Source organism: Salminus brasiliensis, chromosome 6 (assembly GCF_030463535.1).
Source record: "Salminus brasiliensis chromosome 6, fSalBra1.hap2, whole genome shotgun sequence".
Taxonomy (NCBI): Eukaryota; Metazoa; Chordata; class Actinopteri; order Characiformes; family Bryconidae; genus Salminus; species Salminus brasiliensis.
The window spans coordinates 6,321,915-6,348,136 of record NC_132883.1 but is presented as its reverse complement, the minus strand read 5'-3'; the positions used below and the strand labels follow the sequence as shown (position 1 = coordinate 6,348,136).

General features: G+C 40.8%; 1 protein-coding gene across 1 annotated transcript in view; it reads right to left on the bottom strand.

Moving 5' to 3' along the window:
* Positions 1 to 421: 421 nt before the first annotated feature.
* Positions 422 to 26,222, bottom strand: part of kcnd1 (potassium voltage-gated channel, Shal-related subfamily, member 1) — a 112,265-nt gene continuing 86,464 nt past the window's right edge. Inside the window, exons 4-7 of the mRNA XM_072681444.1 lie at positions 25,328 to 25,411; positions 9,313 to 9,408; positions 6,081 to 6,319; positions 422 to 3,932 (exon numbers count right to left, since the gene is read on the bottom strand). Coding sequence (XP_072537545.1) covers positions 3,725 to 3,932; positions 6,081 to 6,319; positions 9,313 to 9,408; positions 25,328 to 25,411 — 627 coding nt within the window. The 3' untranslated portion in view covers positions 422 to 3,724. The remainder of the gene's footprint in view (positions 3,933 to 6,080; positions 6,320 to 9,312; positions 9,409 to 25,327; positions 25,412 to 26,222) is intronic.

Genomic DNA, 26,222 nt, shown 5'->3' with positions numbered 1-26,222 from the left:
GCATGCTAAATACGATGAGGTGACATCTGCCTGGAAACTCATGGATGTGTATCAGGATGGGTCTTAAAAATCCTTCACTTGATCTAAAGGTTCTTTGCCAATTTGAAGGTTCTTCACACTCACAATCTCTCTTAGAAATATAGTTCTTTCTGGAGACAAAAGTGGTTCCTTTATGGCATCACTCAAAGAACCACTTGTAGCACCTTTATCTTCAACAGAGTAGTTTGAATAGGCAATTTCTGAAGATTGAGCTAAGATACTACCAGCCTAAGATACTGTGGTGATACCTTGATAGAAAGATGCACATGCAGCGAGATAAGTGCAATGACAAACCTTTTAATACGTGCAAGATTAATGTTCAGTTAAGTGCTCGTACGAGGCCAGTGCTGCGAATGACTCAACAGACCCAACAGTGTACTGAGCTCTGTTCACTTTATTTGTGGAATAGACTATACACCTCTGTGCTTTTCATATCTAACTCTCATTCATCCTCCTACTGCGCGCTGTCCACACAGTCTCTGTATGCCGAAACGAAGGCGGGTGTCCGACCAGCTCTGAGCCTACTACCTTTTGTCCCCCAATACAAGTGGATGGGGAAGAAGAAAAAAAAAATCAAACAAACAAAAACATCAACAAAGAAAGAGAAAAATAACTTTGGAACAATGCCTGTAAACAGAGGTCAAAATACATGTCTCATCTCAGTCAAGTGCAAGTTTACGTCGTTTTCATGGGAAAATTAAAGGATGTTTCTTGTCGCTTTCACTAAAATAAGGACATTTTTATTGCCAGTTTCATTGCTGTTGTTCGCGAAGAACCGGAAAGTCTTCAAATGAAGCTCTTACATGAAATCCGAGACAAATTAAAGTGGGAAAGTCTGGCAGCACTGATGCACAACCATGTTAAAATCAGACACATAATTACAAGGCCAACCGAACCTAAACTAAAGTTATGTTTGGGTGAACCAAATTTTCAGTGCACTGTAAAAAACATAAAATTAGGCCAACATAAAGTCATACAGCAACTGATTACAGAGCATTTTTTGAGTTAACTCAACTTAGACAGAAGTTGAAGTTAGAAGTTCTCCTAACTCACATTTCTGACTTCTGCATCTCAGTCTGCATCATTTTGGTCAAGAATACACACTGCTAAACCTCAGTAAATGTAAATGAGCTGAAAGCAGCTGAAACTGATTAAATACTGTGGACGATGTCCAGCCTGAGGCTCCTCCCCCTCAATCTGTTTGATATTTAATGTATTTCCATCTGCAGGTTAGAACTCTCCCTATCCAATAGTGGGGGAGGCCTTCCTATTCTCAGGTTCCTCTACACATAAAAAAGTTATTTATTTTATTCATTTTTTTTTTCATTATCTGAGATTTTGGCCTGTTTTGGCCTCCTGTCCACATAAAAAATGTAATTTTTTAGGTGGGGATTTTTGAAAGCTCAGTGTTTCACATGTCGTGGCATTGACAGGGACAACTGAGCATTATGAAAACACTAACGTCACAACATATGCATGTCTCTGGTTCTTAAATACCTCCTCCCTCTCTACTGTATATAGTGAACTACATCTACGTCTACAATCAGATAGCACTAGATTTCAGATTTCCACCTATGAATCAATGTAAATACTGTTCTATTACAGATATATAATAATGCCCTATTTAGATTTAGAATCCGTAATGTCCGTACTAAATTCAGCTTTACTTGCATAGTACACTACAAAGGGAGTAGTGTGTGATCTGAGATTAATCCTCTGTGTTTTCTTCTTTCTTCACAGTGTTTCAATGTCTCTCAGGACTAGCATACTCAAAAATTGTCATCCACATCGGTGTGGGCGAAAATATTTGAAAAAACGGAGGGAGGGAAATCTCAGATGAATGTCCACATACATGTGGACGGGGCCTCAGACTCCTCCTGTGGTGTTGACAGGACTCAGTTAGGCAGTTAAGACAGTTGCTCCACTCTAGAGCTGTGAAGCCATGTAAATTTCTGTGTCTGAGAAACAACAGAAAGTGTGACTTCACAGCTCTGGACCGGCCCTACGGTCTAACTGCTGCTCATCATGGAGGCCTCAGTGCTCCATTGTCTAAAAAGCCTCCCAGTCTGGGGACGTCGTGTGATTTCTATATCAGCTGCATTTCATTTACTGATGTTTACGTGTCGTTTACCAAACTGAGATGCAGAAGTAAAAAATGTTAGGAGTTAGGAGAACTTCTGACTCACTTCTGAACTGAGTTGAGTTACCTCTGTAATCAACGCTCTGTAATCATTCAGCCTGGCTTTACGTTTTTTACAGTGTGGTCAGTTCTTTCATCCACCTTGTTCATAATGACATACAGTAAGATGCTGCAAAGTCTCTCTCTCTCTTCTGCTATTCTTCCCAAAGGATCAAACACATAAAAAAAACATACCTACAACGGTATCCATGCATATTTGTGATCAATGTACACAAGTCCTATCCACCAACCTCACTCACTCACTCACTTACTCACTCACACACACCCACGCACACTGGAGTCATACACTCCGGCCCGAAAACGTTTTAGCAAAGAACATGCCTGAATGTTTTTTTTTTTTTTTTTATCGTTTTTATTATTCTTATTTTTTTAAAGTTATTGTGCACTTCTGGTGCAGCGGTTTTGATCAGTAATATTCTATAAATGTTTTATTTTTTTTTTCTCACCAATGTCAGGAAATAAAATAGAACTGAACAAAACGGAGGGAAAAGAATTACCATGCAAAAATAGGTGGGATAGCGTCTTAGCTGCTCCATTCTCTGCAGTCTACTGTACAATGACATGCATGTCTGAGTAGGGTGGGTCCGACAACTCACTCTGCCTCACTCTGCCTCACTCTGCCACTCTCTCTCTCTCTCTCTCTCTTGTTTTTTTTTTCTGGAGGGAGGGGGATAAGGTTGGAAGATGCATGTGAAATATGATACAAATTATGATACATATATACTGCCCTGCTGAATCCCCAACCATAATTCCCATGAACATCTGTGAATCTATTGCAGAATACAGTACTCGCACGTCGCTCTGTAAAGATGTCTCTAGATAGGAATATAACTTTTTTCTGTTCATTCTCTTTTTTTTATATATAATCTCTCCCTGCAATTTTTACACACACTAAACATATAGGCGTTAATTCCTGCTTGTTTTAAACGTTGCATATCTGGTAAAGTAAAAGGCCTTCAGTGCCACCATGACCTGTGTATGGGTATATCGGTTTACAGTGTGACTGACCATGGCATTCCCATTTTTTCCTGTCTTGATCCCAAAACGACAACAAAAAAGTGGAATTCTGTTCCTCTCCATTCGTCGTTTGTGTCCAGAATCCACCTTTTCTTTGTCCAGAATCAACAGTGAAGGTCTGCGAAAGAAGCTTAGTCCAGTAAACTCCTGACAGACAGACAGTCGTACACAAAAAGAGCTCCTGTTGATTTCGGCTCTGCTTCCGTCCACCTTGTCTGCCGTGCACTGCTTTGTTGGGGTAGCTCTGGGCCTGGATGAAGATGTAGCCGGGTGCTTTTGTCAGAAGGGAGCTACGGATGTTGTTTGTTGTTGTTATTATTGTTTTATTTAGTTTGAAGGGCGGGGGGGGGGGGGGGGGTTGGGGAGAGGGAAAGGGTGATGTCTGGACGTCTGGCAGGAGAAGCTCCCTCCTTGTCTTTGTGCTTGGGGGGGGTTAAGCCCGTGTGCTTGGAGGGTTTGGTTATAAGGTTATAAGGAGGAGATCTTGACGGTCTCATGGGTGAAGGAGGAGATGCTGCGGGAGTTGCGCAGGATGCCCGGCACGGCGGGCGACGGTGGCAGGCTCTCGTCCGGTGTGTTGGCGGGAGGCGTGGGGATGCTAATGATGGCCGCTGTGTAATCTCGATGCTCACAGTTTAACTTCAGGTCCTCCGTCCTGGCGTTCAGGCTGGAGCGGCTGTTAGAGTGAAGAAACACACACACACACACACACACACACACACATACACACACACACACATACACACAAAATAAGTTAATGTAACTTATATCAAAGCCTTAACAGGTTAAAACATATACTATATGTCCAAACGTTTGTGGACACCCCTTCTAATGAGTGCATTTAGTTACTTTAAGTTGCACCTATTGCTGACACAGATGTGCAAATGTGCACACACACACACAGCTTGTGTAGTGTAGAGAAATACTGCCAATAACTGACTCTATATAAACTAGGACCTATTGGCACCATGCCTTTTCCCAGGTGTGGGCTAGAGGGGTATTGAGCTGTGGAGCAGTGAACCTGATGGATGCTGGTGCTTCATCCAATACTTTTGGGATGAGTTGGGGAGTTGGGGATGAGGTAGGGTGGTGCTCATTCAACATCCTGACCTCACAAATACTCTTGTCGCTGAATACAATCAAATCCTTACAGCAATGTTTCTTCAACTCTTTTCTAGCAGAAAGTCTTCTTCCCTGGATGGTAGAGACAGTTACTCCAACAAAAGCAGAATCAACTGTTTTTAATAGCCTTGATTTCAGAAGAGACAGTGAAATTGAGACAGTGTCCCAATACTTTTGCCCATATAGTATGTTAGTTCATTTCTTATAACAAAAAGATATATGGTCCTACTTGCACATATATTATAAAGAATTATAAAGAAGAAGAAATATACATATATATATATATATATATATGCATGTATATTGTATACATATGCACCATATATTGGACCCTTTGCACCCTGAGGCAACACATAATGTCATATTTGCTTTGTACACAGTTTTAATAGTGTATTAAAATTTGGGAACTATTTGCACCAAATACAAATGCAGTATTAATCTAAGGTAAGCTTTGCCACCTGGCCCATAGCCACCTTTTACTGCACATCATCATTTTTATCCTTTGAGTGATTTTTACAACAAACACCACTCAATAACCTCAGCCAGTTTTAATATTATCGCTAATAGTGAAAAGAGTTAGCCTCAGTCATCAATATATGAAGGGTTTAGTTGCTCATTTGCTTATAGGTCCTCCTCTGCTGTGAGCTACCACTAGGGGGTGTTATTACATTGTGCTCAGTTATACTCATCCACTAAAGCCAGCAGTTGTCAACCACCATGTACTAAATTAAAATAAATAAGACAGCTGGAACATGTAGCATATGATTCACACTTAATAGGAGCAGCCCCACTTCTACAAGCTATGATGAGCTTCAGATTCCAGGCAATTGCACTACTTTCTAAGTGGACCATTTTGTATATTTACCATATCATGACTATATATATACATACATATATATATATATATATATATATATATATATATATATATATATGTATATATAGTGGGACTAGATACAGTGATATACCTTGCTAAAGTGATAGTTCTGTAACGTGAGCGGGAGTGGGGTCTAGGCCACACTGTTTAGCCTTCTGGAGGAGTGGCAGGCTTAATTTAGTGAAATACTGATGAAGGGAGGTGCCTACCTGCAGTGGTTCCGTAGGGGAGAGAAAGTTAGAATGATTCTAAGGGCCTGTGACTGACAGGGGCCCCCAATAATGTGCAACAGCTTTCATAAGGCCCAAAATCCCTGGCAGCGCCCCTGCCTACCTAATGACCCTTGTGAAGAGGTGCAGTGAGTGATTTGAGTATAGGTGAAGGGATGTGTAACCCCAGGTGTTTTTCCCCTATATTATTTCACTTATACTGCATTTCCAGTGACCAAATCCACTAAAGGAACACACCACTGACATGTAAATGACTGTGTTTAAATAGAATTTTTTTTTTAATTTGATGAATGTTTTTGTATGCAGGCCTGTTGCGTGATCATCTAATTTAATTAAACATAATATTGCTATGGTTCCACTGCAGGCAGTGCAGTGAAAGTGAGTGTTCTGCTGTAAGGCTGCAAATATTATAGCAGTAACTGTTATCAGTCATTGTAAAAACATGTATATGCAAAGTATGTGAAACACTGATCAGTGATCTGTTTCTAAAAGTTAAAGAAAGTTGTGCTCAGACCTGTCTTCCCGTTTGAAGCCCTAGACAGCACTGTATGAAAAAATGAGCAGTGCTGTGTAAATAAAGAAGGATTAGTCTTACCTCTGGGGGACGACAGAGCTTTTCTGAACCTGCAGCGTGTCCAGTTCTTGGATGCTGCCGCGGCTGACCGACACAGTAGAGTTGGCCAGTCGGATTGCTCTCCTCTTGGCCCTCCGTGGACAGCAGGACGAGGACACTGGCTGCTGGCTGGAGAGGGAAGTGCTGCGGCTGGTGCGGTAGCCCACTGACTCGGTCATACACATCTCACTGTAGGTCAGCTCGTCTGTGAACTCATGGTTCTGTGGAGGGAAAGACAGATGAGTGGAGGGCTTGTTAAACGTTTAACCCCAAGGAGATACTAGGACCCCTGTTACTGACCACTTAAAGGCTGATATACTATATACTGTACCATTTCCTCAAAGCATCATAAGATTGAAGGTTGATCATTTCAACGTTCATTAATTTAACATGTTTTACACCTGCTTGTTGCCATTAAATTAGCCATTATAATGCCTACTGTAATTATTTTAGCACAAATTACACTGGCTAGATGGCTTCAAACGACCCTGTTTTGCCCAGTGTCAGTGGCTCAAAATAGGAAAACAAATATGCGCTAAATATTGGGCTGCTTTTGCAAGCAATTTGCAGTTGAATGACACTCACTTGTTAAACTTCACAGCTTTTGTAGTGATAAGAGGAGAAAAGAGGAGCGAACAGAGCTAAACCAAGACTGAAACATTGCAAACAACAAGCCAAAACTGCTCTGCCATACTTGGCAGGACATATTTCCATGTTTTCTTGCAATGAAAAACAAAATATTAGAAGCAGACATCTTTACCGACTGCCAGGCTGGTGTAAACATGCCTTATCACTTGATAAAATTGTAAGAAAATAAATGCAGATGGTTTTTAAGCACTGAGCTATTAAATGTTAGATAACACATGGCTTCCCATAGCTGCCCGCATTAGATTCAGAACTATGACACTGGCCTACAAAGCCAAGATCGGACCAGCCCCTCCGTACTTGATGGCAATGGTCAAAAGGCGATCAGCACAAAGAGCCCTTCCAGCTTCAAGTATGGCTCGGCTCGACCCACCATCCCTTAAGATCTACAGAAGACAAGCGTCCAGACTTTTTTCTGTCCTGTACCGAAGTGGTGGATTGAGCTTCTCCTGGGTTTTCAAACGGCAGAGTCTCTTGCTGTCTTCAAACCCAGATTGAAGACCCACCTCTTCCAAGAATACTTGGGTGAATAGCAGAGTACTATGGTCACCTTATTGACTTGTGTTTAGTAGAGTCTAAACTTAGAGGTATCTTTAAACTATTAGTCTATTCTAACTAGCTGAAGTTTTTCTTGGGTAAATAGCAAAGCACTTTTGTAAGTCACTCAGGATAAGAGCATCTAATAAATGCCTTAAATGTAAATGTAAATAACACAGAAGCTAACTTTCCACTAGCCTAGCCTAAATGATAGAGTAGGCCCAAATCCAAGCATATTTGAATAGATCTGGTAGAAGCTATTTTATGAAGCCAGATCCTGATCCTTTGTTTTTACCGCTGTACCTCTCTTTCACCGCAGTGTCCTCTGCATCCTCTTTGTCCTCTACCCGGCATAAACAGACATTATTTAGTTTTTCACTCATTATCATGATTGGCTAAAAACTGCAGTGCTGACAACTGAACCAGTAGGTTTAAACTCACATTGAAGAGCAGTTTAATGTGCACATAAAGAGAAAAATGTAATTATAGTGTTCATACCACTGCACATATTAAACATGAAGTAATTGTGCCGCAGCATTCTGAATGAACTTGGAGCCAAATGCTCTGGTAGGTCAGAAATTATTAAACACTGCATAAAACAGTCATTTTAAAACTGTAGGCTAAAAAAACTCATTGTTTCACATTATATTAATAGTTTACTATCAATGATTTTATATATCATACCTACGCTGTGTATTATCTGTAAATACACAATTTAGTTCATTGGTATCACCTATTAAAACACAGATCAGATCATTATTGGCTAATACTCAGCATCGAAGCTCTCTGATCGTACCAGGGACTGGGCTTATATTGATTATGGGCTTACAGCTATTTTTTGCATGTTCTACTGTCCCAGACATAATTGATATAAATGATATTGTGGTCATTTTAAGACACTTGTATGTCACTGATATTATGATATAGTATAACCTGTCACGCTTTTGCCCTGTTATGTCCCTTTCTGTGTTTTTCCTCTGTCTGCTTGTCTTGTTTGTTTTGTTTGTGTTAATGTCTCCTCCCTTGTCTCTGCCCTAGCCCCGCCTTGTCATTAGTGTTGCCACCTGTGCCTCCTTTGCTGCCTTGCCCTCTCAGGTGTTGCTTGTTGGTCTGTTTGTGTAAGTGTTCCCTTTGTTTCTGTGTTTTTGGGCTGGTCTTGTGCAGGTGCATTTCCCATACCAGTTTACAGTTGTTAGCTTGGTTTGTCAGTCTGTCCACCTGTTTGTCTGTCTGTCTATTTCTACTTTAGTTTGGCTCTCTGGTTGTTGTTTTTTTGTTTGTTTTGTTTGTTTGTTTAGTTGTTTTTACATCCACCTCCACCTCAACCTCCACCTCTGAGCTCTACATTCATGATAATATCATAATAATGCAGTTACACCCAGAATAGTGAATTTTTGATAATTAAGAACATTTGGACCTTTTTATTCACCATATCATCATATTTTTCTATTTAGAATTTAAATATACATTTTCAAAAAATATATATTTTCCTACATGATAAATCTCGTTGTATTCACTTCTAAAAGACATTGTGCTGTCCATGCTTTTCTATGGTCATCAACCTATAGAAAGGCTATAGAGGAATCTATTGTTGGCAGGATGGTGAAACAGCATGGTTGAGGCTTCTGATTGTATTTATATACTTATACATCATGCACACTACATTAATGCCGTTCTTCTGGGAATCAAAGTTTCAGTCTATGGTATCTCCGTCTAATATTAAGAATCTGAAAGTCCTGTATCTGTGAGAGATCCAGGTTTAAATGCTGTTGCACAGCTATTTGTATTATTTGCTTACTGTCTGACTTGCACCGTACTGTCTACAAATGTAAGCGTCAGTTTGCAAGACAAATCTCTCGTAGCAAGGTTAACTGCTCAAGTCATGTGAGTCTAATCCTGATTTGAGACAGATTGAGCATTTTGTCAAACAAAGTCACACCATTTGGTGCCATTGTAAACCTGGCGCTCGGGCATTTGCCGCCTACGGCCTGGCTTGTGCCCTGTTAAACATGAAGCTAAGCAGAACCCTCACCGTGGTCTTCTCCAGGCAGTGTAGCAGATGGTGGTGTTGGTGTTCGAAGGACGATCTGTTCTTCAGACACAGAGCAGCACTGTCACTGTCATGATCCTGAAGAGAAAAAGGCACATTTACATATCAGACTCAAGTGTGTAAACAAGGCTAATACACCGCTGACTGCTGTAAACACAGGCTCGTAGAGAAGCTCGGGGCAGCAGAGGTGATCATCCAAAGACATAAACCTCAAGCCTAGACTGAAACCAGCGCTGCCCTGCTTTATTCAAATGTGTGGATCATTTCCTATTTGTCCAAATGTTCTAATGAATGGATTCAGCTACTATACATTGCAACCACTGCTGACATAGATGTGCAAATGCACACACACAGCTGTCTAGAGCCTATAGAGAATTACTGCCAATAGAATGGGACTCTCTGGAGCAGATAAACATGAACCAATTGGCACCATGCTGTCAAATGACATGAATGGCTAGAGGGGTATAAAGCCCTCCAGCATTGAGCTGTGGAGCAGTGAAAGAACTGTGTTCTCTGGAATGATGGCTGTTGCTCCATCTAATACAGCTTTTGTCATTGAATGCAATCAAATCCTTGCAGCAATGCTCCAAAATCTAGTAGAAAGCCTTTGGTAAGGTCAGTAGAGACAGTTACTCCAACAAAAGGGAAAAAACATGTTTAAGAACCTTGATTTGAGAAGAAACAGTGAATGAGCAGGTGTCCCAATACTTTTGTCAAGACAGTGCAGATCACTTATTGCCAAAGGTGAGTCAATTGACAGACAAAAAAAAAGTGTTATTGACGTAGAAATGACGTGGACATTCGGCATCAGGTAAATTCAATGCATCGCTTTTATCAGCTCGGATCAGTGCTTCGACTCTGAGGTGCTTCAGGACAGCTAGCTCTGATCTATTTAAAGCCACTTTTATCTATTTGTAGGCTTCAGAGGATTATTTCCATGAATTCTGCTGCTAAAATTAGCTGACCTTTCCTACACCAGCTCAAAGGCAAAGAGAATACATGCATTTAAAAATACATTCACAGTTCACATGCTGTTCGTCAGACTTGCTCTTCAGCTGCAATACACCCGGCACTAATATTGTTTCCATGGTCACTAAAATATAGATATTTTTGTATTTAAGTATTCCAATAAACCTTACTTACAATATTCATAAAGCCCTTCAAAATCATGATTTCTGCAACTTTAAGGTGCATTTTTGAAACTTGAATACTTTTAGGTCCACATATAGCTTGTATAATCTCCCTAGAAAAGTATTTCCAGTAGAATGGGACACTCTGGAGCAACAGCACATGAGTAACACATAAGGAAGGGGTGGCCTTCTCTTAACAGACCTGCTATACCTGCCAATTGGTGAGTTGAAACTGGTGTGCTTGAGCAGGAAAAGCTCTCAACTGTACAGGAATCTGGCCCTCTGGGACCAAAACTGCCCATCCCTGGTCACCTTGCCCAGTGCCAAGCATCAGCTGGAGGGGTCCCCTAGCATCACCCATCCCTGGAAGTGCCATGTTAGTGGAAAAGCACAGACAACCGCTGGAGGAATTGTACTTTCGTCCGATAAGATCATCAATAATCAGGCCTCAAAACAATTAGTCAATTTTTGGAAGTTGTTCTCCATGGGGCCTGAGTGCCATACTGCAGGAGAAGTCACAGACGTCAGAGACATTACGTGTGAATTTCGTCACGTAACACAGAAGGCAAGCAGAAACCTACAGCAATTTCCCTTCCTTAATGAGAAAAGAAGCTTGTATAAATCCATTTCCAATTGAACGGGACGCTCTGGAGCAACTACACATGAGTATAAGGCAGGGGTGGGCAACAGGGGCCGCGGTCCTGCACATTTTGCTGATTTCAATGCTGCTGAAACTGGCAATGAGTTGAATCAGGTGTGCTTGAGCAGGAAAAGCACAGAACTGTGCAGGAATACAGCCCTCCAGGACCAGAACTGCCCACCCCTGGGCACCTTGCCCAGTGCCAAGCATCAACTGGAGAGGTATAAAGTGCCCCAGCACTGGGCTGTGAAGATCTCTGGAGCAATGGAGCTCCATCCAATTGTTTTATCATCCAATATCAGTACCTGAACTCTTTGTTTCTGCTGTGGCTGAATGCAATTAAAACCTCACAGTAATGTGAGTAATTCTCCCTATTAACACCCTCGATTTCATAAGAAACATTAGGAGGGATTAGGTGGGTGTCTGCAAAAATTCATAGAATATGGAAACAACACTTGTTAAAGTTTATGACCCTGCTGTCAAGTGACTGCCCATGGCCTTTGACCTTACAGTGTCACATTCAAAAAAATAAACCTCTGGTCCGACACCAATCATCAAAGTCTCCTGTATGTTTCTTCTTCACCCCAGATAGCATCTGTCCCTAAAGCTCTGGCCCTGGAGCAGCCTCGCAGAAGCTTATCTTATCTGGGAGGTAGAGGACGGTCCACTCAGAATGGCTCCAGCAGTTCGAACCTTCCTCCGCCCCCACTGCGGCCTCAGGAAGTGCCCTGTCAGCGGAAAAGCACGGACAACCGCTGGAGGAATTGCACTTTCGTCTGATAAGATCATCAATAATCAGGCCTGAAAACAATTAGTCTGTTTTTGCCCGATTGGAAGTTGTTCTCTGTGAGGCAGAGAGAGGTCACAGGAGACATTATGTGCGAATTTCGTCACGTAACACAGGAACGTACAGCAATTTCACTTCCTTAATGAGAAAAGGAGTCGCTCTAATCCTCTGGAAAGTCCAGGTAAACATGCGGAGAGGTGCTGCCGGGATGGACAGAGCCTCAGACAAACACTAGCGGAATATCAAGCATCTCAGGCCAGGCTGTCTTAATCCTGATCTGCACACCATACACCTGGTAAACTCCCATTCCTCCTGCTCCAATTCCTACATATCAATCAATATAGTAAATCTCTAGTGAGTACTGAACAATTAGTATAAAGATTAAAATGGAATTATTAAGGGGTTAACAAGCTTTCCCTGAATTGTACAGGGTGTGGTTGATCATTCCAATACAGCACACCAATTCACTGATTGTCACTGGAAAATGTAATGCTTTACAGCTGAAAGACAGCAACTGAAAGACAAGCAATGTTAATGGAAAATACATCACTTAGCAGTGTAAGGATACTCCAGGACCACCACAAACCTTTTCTTGGCATCCTGAGGTCTGCAAGGACAGAATATTTAGAATAGTGGAGATATTAAATAACAAAAATGAGACCATATGTCCAATAAATTGCATCTCCACCTTGTCCACGACAAAGTTTTCACACACCAACACCACCCCGTCACGTCCCTCAACTCTGCCATATCTCTCAGTCCTAGTTCCACTTTTTTAGAGGGGGATCTGGCCTTCTACCACAAAGCAAACGCCTCCTGGGACTGGTATCACAAAAATGTCTTAAGAAAGAAATTCTTCGTTGATGTGTTTATTTTTTCTTGACTTCATGCTTAAGAAAGAATTTTTCCAGTTATTCCAAAAAATATTGGAAACATATGTGAAATTTTTGTTTATATGTTACAAATGGCCTAAATGAGAAAATAACATTTTATGTAGATCTTAAGATGAAAAAAATATACACCTGGCACTAATATTGTTTCCATGGTGACTAAAATATAGATATTTTTTGTATTTTAGTATTCCAATAAAACTTCCTCGTTCTCCAATATTCAGAAAGCCCTTCGAAATCATGATTTCTGCAATTTTAAGGTGCATTTTTTAAACATTTAGGTCCACATATAGCATGTATAATCCCTCCCTAGAAAAGAATTTCCAGTAGAATGAAACACTTTGGAGCAACAGCACATGAGTATAAGGCAGGGGTGGGCAACGAGGGCCGGAGTCCAATTATTCCAAAAATATTGGAAAAGTGAACATATTGATTTCCCATTGTTTATGACATTACAGTATATGTTACAAACTGCCTAAATGAGAAAATAACACATTTTATGTAAATCTTAAGACAAAAAATGAAGCCTTTCTTAAGAGAATATTAAACTTCTTAAGGTTTTTGGAGAACTGTATTTAAGAACATTCTTATGAACGTCTTATTTCTTATGTTTCTCTTAAGATCCTTCATAAGCTTTTACTTAGAGAAACTTTTGAGAATCTACTGAACTCAAGTCCAAAATTAGCTCTAGTACATACATACAGTCTCCTCATACAATGATCATATGCTTATGGCATCGTCCCAACTTGCAAAGACTAGATTCATATCTGTTCACTCAGAGAGCTCGTACCTCAAACAAATCCCCACAGCGAGGGGCATTATCTTTAGCGTAGCTGTCTACTTTGTTTGCTTTAAACAGATACTGAAGAACCTGTTTACTCATGTACATTTTACATGTCTTTGAGTATCTGAATAATTATTACTCTCATAAAAACGAAGGTGTAAATGCACTCATGCAACTAACAATGGATTTTACAGCAGCAGCTATACAGGTTCAGGTGATATGGCCTAGAAGTCCACCGCAAACATAAAATAAGGGCTACCAACAAAACATCCCATGGCATTTTGTGCAAATTAAAAAAGTGGATTTTGATTTGTCCTTTTGTACCTCATTAAAATCAGTAGCGCAGCAGAACAGAGCGTGAGGGGGAAAACGAGGCCTTCAGCACAAAGCGGGTTGGAAAATTGAAGTTATTTCTATTTGTCATGATCATTTTTTCTGCCTAATTGGGAGACCTGTAGCGGACTGCACCGGCCCCATAATTGTAATTACTTTGGTAATAAGTCCAATTTCATTGCGAGTTACTGCAGGGTGCACTTTAAATGCCTCTGCAGCCCTGGGTTCGGCTTCCCTGCAGCGGATCCTCCACCAGTATTAACCCATCAATCAGTGGCCGCTCCATTGTTAAGAAGTGCTGATGGGGATGTCACATTAACGACACTATTTTCCCTGTAGAGACAAGAGATCTGGGCCGTGGACCACAGAGCTAGCAATGATTAACATCTACACAGGTTGGGCTGGCTTTAAAAATGTATGCGTCAAGCAGCTGAACTCCGGGTTTTAATCCACAGCTGGAGGTCACGCAAGGTTTTAATCCGTTTAAGACCTCTGCTATGTGATTAAAGGAGTAGTCTGGCCAAAAATCTAGTTTACACAATCTTCGCTTTACCCCAGATGTAGTTAATCAGCCATGATGCGTTTGGTGTACAAAGTTTGCGTCTAAGGCTAAAGAAGTAACGGAGGCCTATACCCCACCAAACTACGAGCACTGAATGATGATATTATCCACTCTCCTCAAACTGTATCAGGTTGTAAAGTTAACTCAAATAAGGCTAAATAAGACTCTGCCTAAGCCCCATAGCTCCAGTAGTTCACAACTCTGGCTATTCTCCCTCCAAATCTGCTGTAACTCAAGGGGATCCACAGGGTTCAGTGCTTGGACCTTTCTTATTCAGGATTTATGCACTCCTGCGTCAATCAGCCTTTCAACCTGGATTTTCGTTATGTGGACAACACCCAGATTTATCTCAATCCAAGGATCCAATCCAAGGATCCAACCATTTGGAAATATTAAGAAATAGAAAAGGGATGACACATAAATTTCTGTTAAATAATGATGAGAAATATCGAAATATCACTAAATGTAGACCACGCCTGACTCGTGTTTACCTCTAGCTATTTGGACTACTGCCACTTTCTCACTGCTTCTCTTCACAAGCTTCAGACGATCCAGAGCCAGGCTGCTCATCTTCTCGTTCATCTCCAGTCACATCGTCAGAATCGTCCAACAAGTTTTTAACAACCTCGCTTCTCTTTATGTCTGATCTTCTTTTGTCCTATAATGTTGATGTCTTTCCTGCTATTATTGTACTAATGTGGAAAATGGTCAAAAATAAGGAAAACCATTCACTGAGTAGATAGCAACCCATAGTGTATGTGTTCATACTGGCAATGCATGCAAAATTCATCACTGCAGCTGATCAGATCACCTCCTGTGTACATAAAGCAACTGGCTCCCTGCAAGGCTTCTGTATTGTTGAGTGGACGAGGGCTGGGGTACCATATAAAAAAAGATAATGTGCCCATAAAGAGGTTTCTACTCGCACAATGCGACTTTACTAAGCATATATCTTCCAAAATCTTTAAACAGAGCCTGCCATAAATCTTCCTGTTAAATCCACAGCCTTGTACACATGTGAACAGCCAGAATCCTGCAGAGACACAAAGAGTCGCCCAACACAGGCCAAGGCTTCAGGGTGAACCCCAGAAAATGTGTACATGAAGCAGGACAGACAAGACAAAGGGGCTGGGCACAAATCCGAAGCCCTGATAGACTAGACGAGAGAAAAAATCCCCAGCCAGGTTTATAAATAGCTCTGCAGGCCTGTTTTTAATGGGTTTATAGATCCGAGCTGGAAAATATACACTCACACATGCACACACCTCCACTCTGGGATGGTAAATATTGGATTATTGTGGCTTTTACAGGCTAAGAAGAAGAAGGACAGCGAGCTGGTCACATGATCAGAATTCAGTATTTCCCTCCTTATCCGTATCTTTTCTTCATTCTCCTTCGTTCCATATCTCACTATTTAATGTATTTCATTTTCTAGTGCCTTTAAAAAAAACTCCCTGTGTAGTGCCCAAATTCATGTGGCATCATATTCCAAATTTACTGCCAAATGTATAGGGCACAGCTCTATTCATACATAAAGAGCCAGAAACCATTATTCATGTCCTTGATATCTACCCTATATGTCCAAATATTTGTGGACACCCCTTCTAATGAATGCATTTAGCTACTTTATGTCGCACCCATTGCTAATACAGCTGTGCACCACATGCAGACAGGCTTGTACTGCCAACAAAATAGGACTCTATGGAGCAAATAAACATGAACCCAAGGGCACCATGCCATGCCTCATGCCAGGTGTGGTGCTAGAGGGGTATAATGCCCCCAGCACTGAGCTGTGGAGCAGTTGGGCTGTGGAGCAGCATTCTTTGGAATGAGTGGGATGATGCTCTATCCAATACTTTTGGGATGAGATGGGAAGTTGGAGATGAGGTAAGGTGGTGATCATCCAACATCCTGATCTCACTAACGCTCTTGTTGAATACAATCAAATCCACAATCTAGTAGAGGGCTTTCTCTGGACAGTAGAGACTCCAACAAAAGTAGGATCATTTTTTTTATTTTTTAATGGCCTTGTTTTTTTAGATGAAACAATGAATGAGTAGATGTCCAATACTTTTGTCCATATAGTATATATATATATATAGAGTGGTATGCCTCCTAAAACAGTCAGCCATACAAACTACTATTTGCATTTTTATGCATCAGCCCTTGTACAGCCTTAAATTCTCCATTAAGCAAATGGGAAAATCCATAGGCTGTGTTATTCCTCTGGACCTCTGGAATCTGACTCATGGGGTCTACTCTCATTTCAGAAAAACATTACCTGAGCAACGGCACCAGCAGTGAAACAGCTAAACAACAAAACAGGCCCGGGAGTCAAAGGACATTCAGCAGTAATGCAATAATTGCATGGGATAAAACTATCAGCAGAAACAGCGATCCGAAAGGATTGCCTGTTTTTCCTGCAATTCCAATTAAGCCAGAATAATGTTAGCTTAGAAGTACTCTGGGAGGGAAAACAGGACAATAGAAGACCTTGATTTAGTGCAGAACCATTAGCATCCTGTCTCTTGGGGAGAGAAGAATGGGCACTAATATTACTAAATTCCACAATCGTTTTCCAACATATTCGCTCAGTCCCTGTAATGGAATTCTCATTAGTGTCAGATCCCTTTCAAAAATGTTCTGCAGCTATCAAAGCATCGCTTTCTTGGAGGGGGGTTTGGTTCATTAGGAACATCCATATTGACAAAATGCAGTATATAAAGGGTTATCAGAACTGGGCCTAAAACAAATAGCTGGAAATGCTCTGACATTGGCAGAAGGCCTATTAGTTATGCTATAAGGGCCACAGACATGCCGGCTTCGAGAATTCTTTCAGCATTACATTCTTCTTCAGTTTCCCTCCTGAAATGTAATGAGCAAGATACATGACTAGAATCCCACCATAAGCTCTGAACTTGTTTTGTGAGCTGCCTTACACTCATACTACTCATACTGTTCATGATACTGACCACCAGATTTTGAACTTGGCAAGACAAGAGCATTATCCAGTTAATTCCAGAGGAGAATGGGTTCCTATTTTGAATCAGAGTTTTTCTATTTGAGTCTTGGCTCCTCTCAATGGTAAATAGAGAGTATTTATCCATGAGGTTGATATTATGGTATACTACAATAACTCAAACATTCTTTGAATAGCTCATTTTTTTAATGGAATTGTAAATAGATAGGAATAGACTTGACTTTCATGCTGCCTGCCATCAGCAACCAGAGCCAGAGAGAGCACAATTAGCCATGTTCTCTCTGGGTGGGTAGATTGCGCCTTATCTCCCCTCTTCATTCTCACTGGGATCCTGGCCGGCACAGGCATCTGTTGGCTGCCTAGTGATGCTGCATTGGTGGCAGTTCGAAAAGAGGTGAAAAGTGGCTAGTGTCAGGCACATTGTAGGTGATAGGGGGAGTCCTGGTGTGTGGGCGAGAAGAAAATTGGGTAAAAAAAAAAAAAAAAAAAAAAAAAAAAAAAAATATATATATATATATATATATATATATAAGCAAAAAGTGAATAGATAAAAAAAGCAATTAAATTTAGGTACTTAAATTTAATTAAATTTAAGCAACTACTTCAAATAAGCACTATATGGAGAGATACCATATCTATGTCATCATTAGTGGCAAAACTGTACCATTATGCCATCACATTCCTATATATTCACAGCTACTGGGATTGTTCAGATTGATCTTCCCTCAAAAATAATATGAACACTGAGCGGAACAGGCCTGTAATATTGATTTATCAACCATGCTTGCTTTAGAGGGAACTTTAGCACACTGGCTAAAAGCTGTTAGTTGAGCTCCTCTTACAGGTCCAGCTAATGAGTGTTTCTTGAAGGTCCACTTACACCCTAAGCAAAGCCGTTTCTATATAGTACTGGAAAGGTTTTTTTGACTTGACAGTGTTATAAATTTGACTTGATAACATCAATCTTTGCCAATATTGTAATACATTTTTAAAGGTTCTATAGTATCTAGAACTGTCTACACAAGGTTTTCCAGCAACATGAAGAACCTTTGAACCATTTTAAGCATAAAAATGGATCTTTAAGTATTCACGGTTCTGTTTAGAACCACTGCAATTTGAGTATTTTGCGAAGACACTTGCTAATCTTCAAATCCAACCTTATCAGGAAAAACTACAGCTGAAAGCACATGTTTTATGATGCGTTGCTTTACCTCTTTCCCAACATTGAGCTGCCAGACCTGACTACTCAGCATTCTGAAAGCTCTTCTAATACAGATCAGTCAGCTCTTGAAGGTGATGAAGGTGTTGAAGCAGGAAAATTGGGCAAGCGTAAGAACCAGAGCCACTTTCACAAGAGCCACATTGTGATGGCTAGATGACTGGGTCAGAACATCTCCAAAACATCGGGCAGGTCTTGTAGGGTGTTCCTGGGTTATGCAGTGGACACTACCTATCAAAAGTGTTTCGAGAAAGAAACTGCTGCTAACATCTCAAGGTCTTGTGGAGTCCATGCCTCGGATGCTCAAGTCTGTTGTGGTAGGATCACCAGGGTGTTCCTACTCAATATTAGGCAGGTGGTGTCAATGTAATGGCTGATCACATCAGTATATCGCTTTAACGTTTTGGAGTTTTAAAGTGGAATCACTCAAAGAACCAATTGTCGCACCTTTCTGCTTAAGAATGAAGAGATGAATGATGATATTGTAACCATTACAGCACCAGACAGAAGACTACATTTGACCCATATTTCAGCCTAATGTTTAATGACTCATTTATTACACTCCGGACAAGCAATCAAGCATTTGTGGCGACACCGGGCTACCATCCAAGAACATCTCAATGGTACTTTCAGAATGGTATTCTGCTACAGTCACACCCTCCCTCGAATACCTCTTACAGAGCTCTCCAAGCTACTTCAACCTACAGCAACAGCAGTCAGAGAAACAGAACTGGGTCGGACTGGCTTTGCTATCTGTATCTCCCTTTATCTGTCCAGCTCGGGCCGGGCTCCCTGCAGCTGACATTTGTAACTCTCTATTTGTAATTACCAACGCCTCTCCGAGCTGCCTGCATCACCTGCCCCTCATCCTGCCACCCTCTCATCCTCACTGCATGCTTTTCCTCCAGCCCCTACATAAGCTTCACTAATTATACCCCCCTCCTTGGCATGGACACACAGCTGTGACCACTGTCAAACTCAATGTCAGTCACCCCACAAATTGGACAAATTAACTGCCGTATTCCACTCACTGACATTCTAGATATGCTGAATGTACTGGCAAACACAGTTTTACTCTGAATTTGTCTCTAATGTCCAGGGAAAAAAGGCTTTAAATTCGATTTTGGAACAGTGCTGTGAGGATTTGACTGCATTCAGTGTCAAAGCATTATTGACAATGTTGGATGATCACCACCCCACACCACCCCCAACTCCCCAACTCATCGCAAAAGTATTGGATTGAGCAGCTACCATCATTCCAGAGACCACAGTTCTTCGACTGCTATACAATACCCCTCTAGCCCACACCTGGCACTAGGCAGCATGGTGCCAACCAACAGGTTCATGTTTTCAGAGAGTCCAATTCTATTGGCTGTACTTCTCTACAGGGATCAGACAAGCTTTGTGTGTGTGTTTGCACATCTGTATCAGCAATGGGTGCAACTTAAAGTAGATAAATGCATTCATTCATTAGAAGGGGTGTCCACAAACATTTGGACATAGTGTACCCTGAGTTGGTCGATTAGCTAAATTGAGCTACCAGCTTTAACAGCTGGCAGTTACCATTAGCTTTTCAACCAAATTCAAACTAGCCTTCAATTTAGAGCTTCTGAAATAATCTGAAAACAGGTTTTAGCATAAAATAAGCTAATCTGGATTTGTCAGCAGAGATTGTTTGTCATAATCCACTGAGGAGAAAAGACCTTATGTTGAAGATGCTGAGATCTCATCAGCATTCAAAGTTGTACAAGCTCATCTGAAGGGGCAGCCTCCATTACTCCATTACCTCCAGGGCTACTTCTGCATGATAAAACAAAAAAAACACCAGTGCTGTTATCTAAACTACATCTACAGTGCTAAGGCTAACTGCCTACATCTACAGTGCTAAGGCTAACTGCCTTCCTCATGTGTACAAGCTCATCTGAAGGGGCAGCCTCCATTACTCATTTAATAAGAAAACCTAGCGATTGCCCAGGGCTATTTCTGCATGATAAAACAAAACAAAAAAAGAACATCAGTGCTGTTATCTAAACTACAGCTACAGTGCTAAGGCTAACTGAACACTAAAACTGGTCATAATTGGGCCTATTTCCAGCCAACATGCTATTGTGGGGCTGACATAGGTGGAATATGGGCTAGGTGGGTTCCACGTGGGTTTGTACATTTATTTGAATTGGGACCCATTTAGGCCTCATTAAAGCCAACCTAGGTGCATTCTACAGTTTACAACCCAAATGGGGCCCATGTTTACCCCTCCTGGTCCCATCACTGGGTCATCTGGTGGGCATCCATGTGTGGGGCCAAAATGTCACACTAACATGGACATGTTAGCTAGCTTACCATTCAAGTGGAAAAAGTACCACATGCACTAAAGGCTTTAACTTGTGGAGTCTTGTCGATAACTTTCCTCAAGTTCCATTATTCTGAGTGGACAACTTTATAATGCATTTTTAATCAGTGTCCCAAGTGACGCTCTGTTGTTGCTCTGAGTTCCTCTCACATCCAAAGAGCAGACAGAAGACATCCCTGTGGAGCCAAAGTTTTTTTCTCTTCTTAAATAAATGCTCGTAGCTGACGATCAGGCGAAAGCATCGCCGGAGAGAGGCCGGGTTGGCATCATAATGAATGACAGTATGGGGAAAACATGCACTGAACATGTTTTCTCTGTTGGAAAAAACACAAGGCTCCTCCAGGGTATCACATGCATTTGTTTGTAAGGTGCTGTAGATGCAGCCATTAGACTGCATGTACAAGCTACAGTTGGACGCACACGTAATGATGAAGTCTCATCAAAGCTGCCTTCCAGAATCCCTGCAAATGATAATGCACTGCAGGCTTTGTCTCCACAACACACAGCGATACTTACTTGAAAATGATGTTTTCAGGTCCCCTGGGGCTTCATGGTAACGTTTTACGATGGCAACACATTTACACTCATTAGCCTGAGATATGAGAACGCCTCTAAATTTCAGACTGCCATCTGAAACCCAGCGCTGCTAGGGAATCATCCTATACGATGAGGAAGCAGCATAATAAACGCATATCAATCAGGGGATTTGCTTTCTAGACATAGATCATTTTAAAACCATGCTTTTATTTTTTTTTAAAAACTTTGTTTACAGATGTTTTATGGTATAATAACATTTATTCTTGTTTGCAAATCCTTTTAGACACCACAGGGAACACTATGTGAAAGTATTTACTAGCAGTGAGAGGTAAATATTGCAAAATGGAAGCTTAGAGGCAGGATGTAAGCACAAGTTCTGGGGTTTTATTTTAACCCCTTAAATTGTCAGAACTCTAGTTTTATCACACACAAGATTAGCAACCAACAGTTTGCTGAGAAGTCTCTGTACACTGTTAAAAACCTGTAGGGGCTCATCAGTTTGAAGCTGTGGAGCTGTGACCCTCGTAAGATGCTTTGAGGAACCTTCAACCTCAACCTTCAACCTTCTTCTAAAAACCTTTTCTTGAAGGTTCTTCAAAGCACCTTAAGAGGTTCTTCCACAGTTTTAGCCTTCAAAAGTTCCTCAAAAAACTTATACTTTGAACAATGTTTACTGAACAATATGGCTTGGTGTGAAATAAGCCTTGGAGTGTTAAGGGGTTCAGCAAAAAAATAAGTATATGAGAACCTCCAGGAGTTAACACAGATTTTGACCAGAAAAAAGGGGGGCGTCCCAATTGAATACAACATACTAATGTTATAAGGTATGTACTATATACTAGGGTTGAGTATTTAATTGAGAATTAATCAGAACCAACATTCAGAAGCTCTAAATGAATGAATTAATTTTTCCACTTCATGTACTGTCCCCTTAAAAACATGCTTCCACGTGTGTATTCACGTGACTCCGCCCTGTCCTGTCTGCGACATGGAAGCAACATGGAGGAGAACTGAAACACTGAGCCAGCTGAGCAATTTGAGTAGCTGGCACCAAGAAAAATGCTGTGTCTGTTGTTTATTAAAATAATCAGTAATTAACCGTCACCGAGGTAAAATGTTCAGTTAATCGCGATATTGGTTTCAAGACATATCGTACTAGATACTAATCTTAACAGTAGGGAGTTAGCAGGTTAGTACCCAAAATATTAACTTACAAATCTGTTTTCATACCAACAGGAAGTAATTAAGCATCGCTATGCCAACATGTGACATTCTCGCTGTAGAAACCATACTCAAAAACGATTGGCTCCAAGGATGCATTGTGGATTTTTGCGTATACCCAAATTTGACACTTTTTATCTATGCTTTTTATCTATGATACATAACTTAATTTTGGGAGATGGTCCACGCCCTAAACTCCTCCCTATCCAAACTCCACGCCCCAAATTTCAGCCCTTTATAAACGCTCATGCTTACGCCATCATCACATCCCTGTCTCGTCCCTTCTTCACCCTTTCTCCTCACCTCTCACAGAGGGCTTCGGCTTCATGAGCTTACCTAAAAGCCACTCTGAACTCCAGCCCAAAAGTCCTCTGAGTTTACCTCCCTATTCCATTCTTCAAGGATGTGGGACATACTAGCAAACTACCTCCCTCACAAATCTCAGTACTTAGTAATACTAATTAGTAAGGAAATGGGACGCGTTCAGGGACTGCTTATATGCAAGACTAGGTCAGAAACACCTGGGACAAAAGGGATAACAAACAAGACACGAGTAGAAACACTTATGACAAGGCGGAGCTAGGGCGGAGACATGGGAGGAGACAAGAAACCAAAAGATAAACAAATAAGCACTAATGGCCGGAGACTTGCGGGCAGGTAAACAAGGAGAGAAGACAAAGCCACATGGTTTGTTGTAGCCTAAAAAACCAAAACTTCTTCTGAAATCAGCGGTTTTAATAGGGAATTACTCCCCTTTGCTGTGAGAATTTGATTGCATTCTGCCATGAGATCATTAGTGTCAGATACTGATGTAGGATATGTAGTTCAGGATGACAGCACTACTCTAACTCATGCCACAATCACTGGATGAAGCTCTATTAGTCTACAGATGGTGGCTTCACTGCTCCACAGCCTTTTTAGCTTATTAGAATACTTTTGGATGATATTGATAAAACCACCCATCAAGTTGTATCGATCCACTATTATATAATGCGCTTCTAAAAATGCAAGTGCCAAAAAAATGCCACAGGAGAATTACTTTTGCTTTATTAAAGAACCAAGTTTATAAATAAGATGTGTGAGTGAGAGTGAAGAACCTTGGAGTTATGTAATAACTACAGTCTGGTCTAAGGAACATGCCTGAAGCCCCTCCCCCTTAATCTAACATCCAATTAATTCCATCTCTACCTTGTTTACATGTCTACAACAAGTCTCCCTATTATCCCTGTCATCCACCATTCCTGGCTCCACATATCAGAGGGGGAACTGCACTCTTAAAAGTACTCATTAAGGTGCTACAAAAGTTTCTTTGTTGGAAAGAGAGGTTTATGAGTGTGAGGAACCTTTTAAAGTTAAAATTTAAGGAACTTCATTTATTTTTTACAGTTTCTAAACCAGTACAAGACACATTTTTTTTCTAGAACTTTTACATTATGTGGAAGATCTCCAAACAAGATTTGCTAGTTCAGACCATGCCAAGACTGTGAGAGAGGGGGGAAACTCAAAGGAGTTTGGGCTGGAGTTCAGGAGGCTTCTGCTTTGTGGTTGGAAGTCACACTCATAAAGGTTCTTTAAGTGATGCCATAGAAGAACCACTGCTGGTTCCATAAACAACCATTTTTGAGATAGAGATAGAGTGACCCTTAAATGGATGAAAAACCTTTGCATCAAGAGAAAGTTTTTAGGTCTTTTAAAGGGTCTTCACACTCACACATCTCTATGCCAAACATGGTTCTTTCTGGGTTTTTTCAAGTAGTTCTCCTATGGCATCACTTAAAAAACCTTACCTTTCTAGAACCTTATGTGGAACGTTATGTGGAAGATCTCAGGTTTTGCCAGATCAGACCATGCCTTCAGATTATGATTATTAGGAAGAAGACTGTGAAAGAGGGGTGTTCAGATTAGACTGGACTTCAGGTGGCTTCTGCTTGTTGGTAGGAAGCCACACTCTTGAACACTGAGGTGCTACAAATGGTTTTTTGAGTGATGCCATAGGAGAACCACCTTTGGTTCCAAAAGGCATGTTCCATGTTTGGCATAGAGATGTGTGAGTGTGAAGACCCTTTGAAAGACCCCAAAACTTTCTCTTGATGCAAAGGTTCTTAATCCATTTAAGGGTCATATCTCAAAAATGGTTGTTTATGGAACCAGCAGTGGTTCTTCTATGGCATTACTCAAAGAACCTTTATGAGTGTGACTTCCAACCACAAAGCAGAAGCCTCCTGAACTTCAGCCCAAACTCCTTTGAGTTTCCCCCCTCTCTCACAGCCTTCTCCCAAACCATCATAATCTGAAGGCATGGTCTGAACTAACAAATCTTTCACATAACGTTCTATACAATGTTCCAGAAAAAATATATATTATATTGGTTTAGAAACTGTAATTAAATAAAGTTCCTTATCTTGTTTAAAAGGTTCTTCTTCTACACTTCTTAACCTCTTAAAGTTTCTTATGAGAACCATAAACTGTGGTTCTGAATGTGTAACAAGTTCCCTTCGGTTTTTCCTCAAATCCCAGCGAGAATACCTCGATTCCCTTTCACTAAAGCGCACGCTCAGACTTACCTGAAGGCCCCCTTCTTCTTTGTAATGGAGGAATGCATTGGTGGTCCCTTTCTTTGCCAAGCGAATCCGGGCAAGGCGCACTTTCTGTAAAACAGAAGACACCTCATTTCAAACTCACTGCGTCAGCACTTCGTCCGCACAAGGCCCAGAGTGCAGGGAGCAGGCAGTATAACTGTGATCACTGACTGCTTTAGAACGTCTACAGCTGGACAATGTGGAATTTGTAACCTTCTTGTAAACGCTGCAGGAAACACCCCAGAATCACTGTGCATGGCAGGCAAATTTCCACTTTGCATTATTCAGTTTAAGGGGCAAAATCATGCAGTTTTCCTCTGTTTTACTTTTTATGTGCTTTATTATTTGCTCTTTTTATGAATTATGTGTGCCTTTATGCTCCAACAACATTCAGAATTTAAGTTTACATGACATTACTACCCTCGAATACAACAGGCTGTATTGATCACTAATCTATACTGAGAAACTATATGTAAATAAGGCCTGTCCAGACTGGCTAGCCAGTAGTGTACCTCTTTGTAAAAGCCTAGTTTTAATTTATGGAAGGTATGGGGTGGGGAGTATATAGTTTGAAACTTGAATCATTTCATAAATTAAAATGACAAATTATTTAGTTATTTATTTATTATTTAAGAATAATAAGAATAAAATATAAGAATAAAATAATAAAAATAATAAAATAATAAAAATAGAAAGGGCCCTTTAAACAGCGAGACAGTGGAAAGCACTCTAATTAATGTACATTTATACACTGCTTATCAGAAAATGCGTTAGTCACTTGGTTTAGGAACATGTGGTAAGTCAGGACCAAAGGCACCAACACAAGCCCCCCAAAAGTCCTTTATGCTTTACAGTAGTACTTTTCCAATAGTGCTTAAAG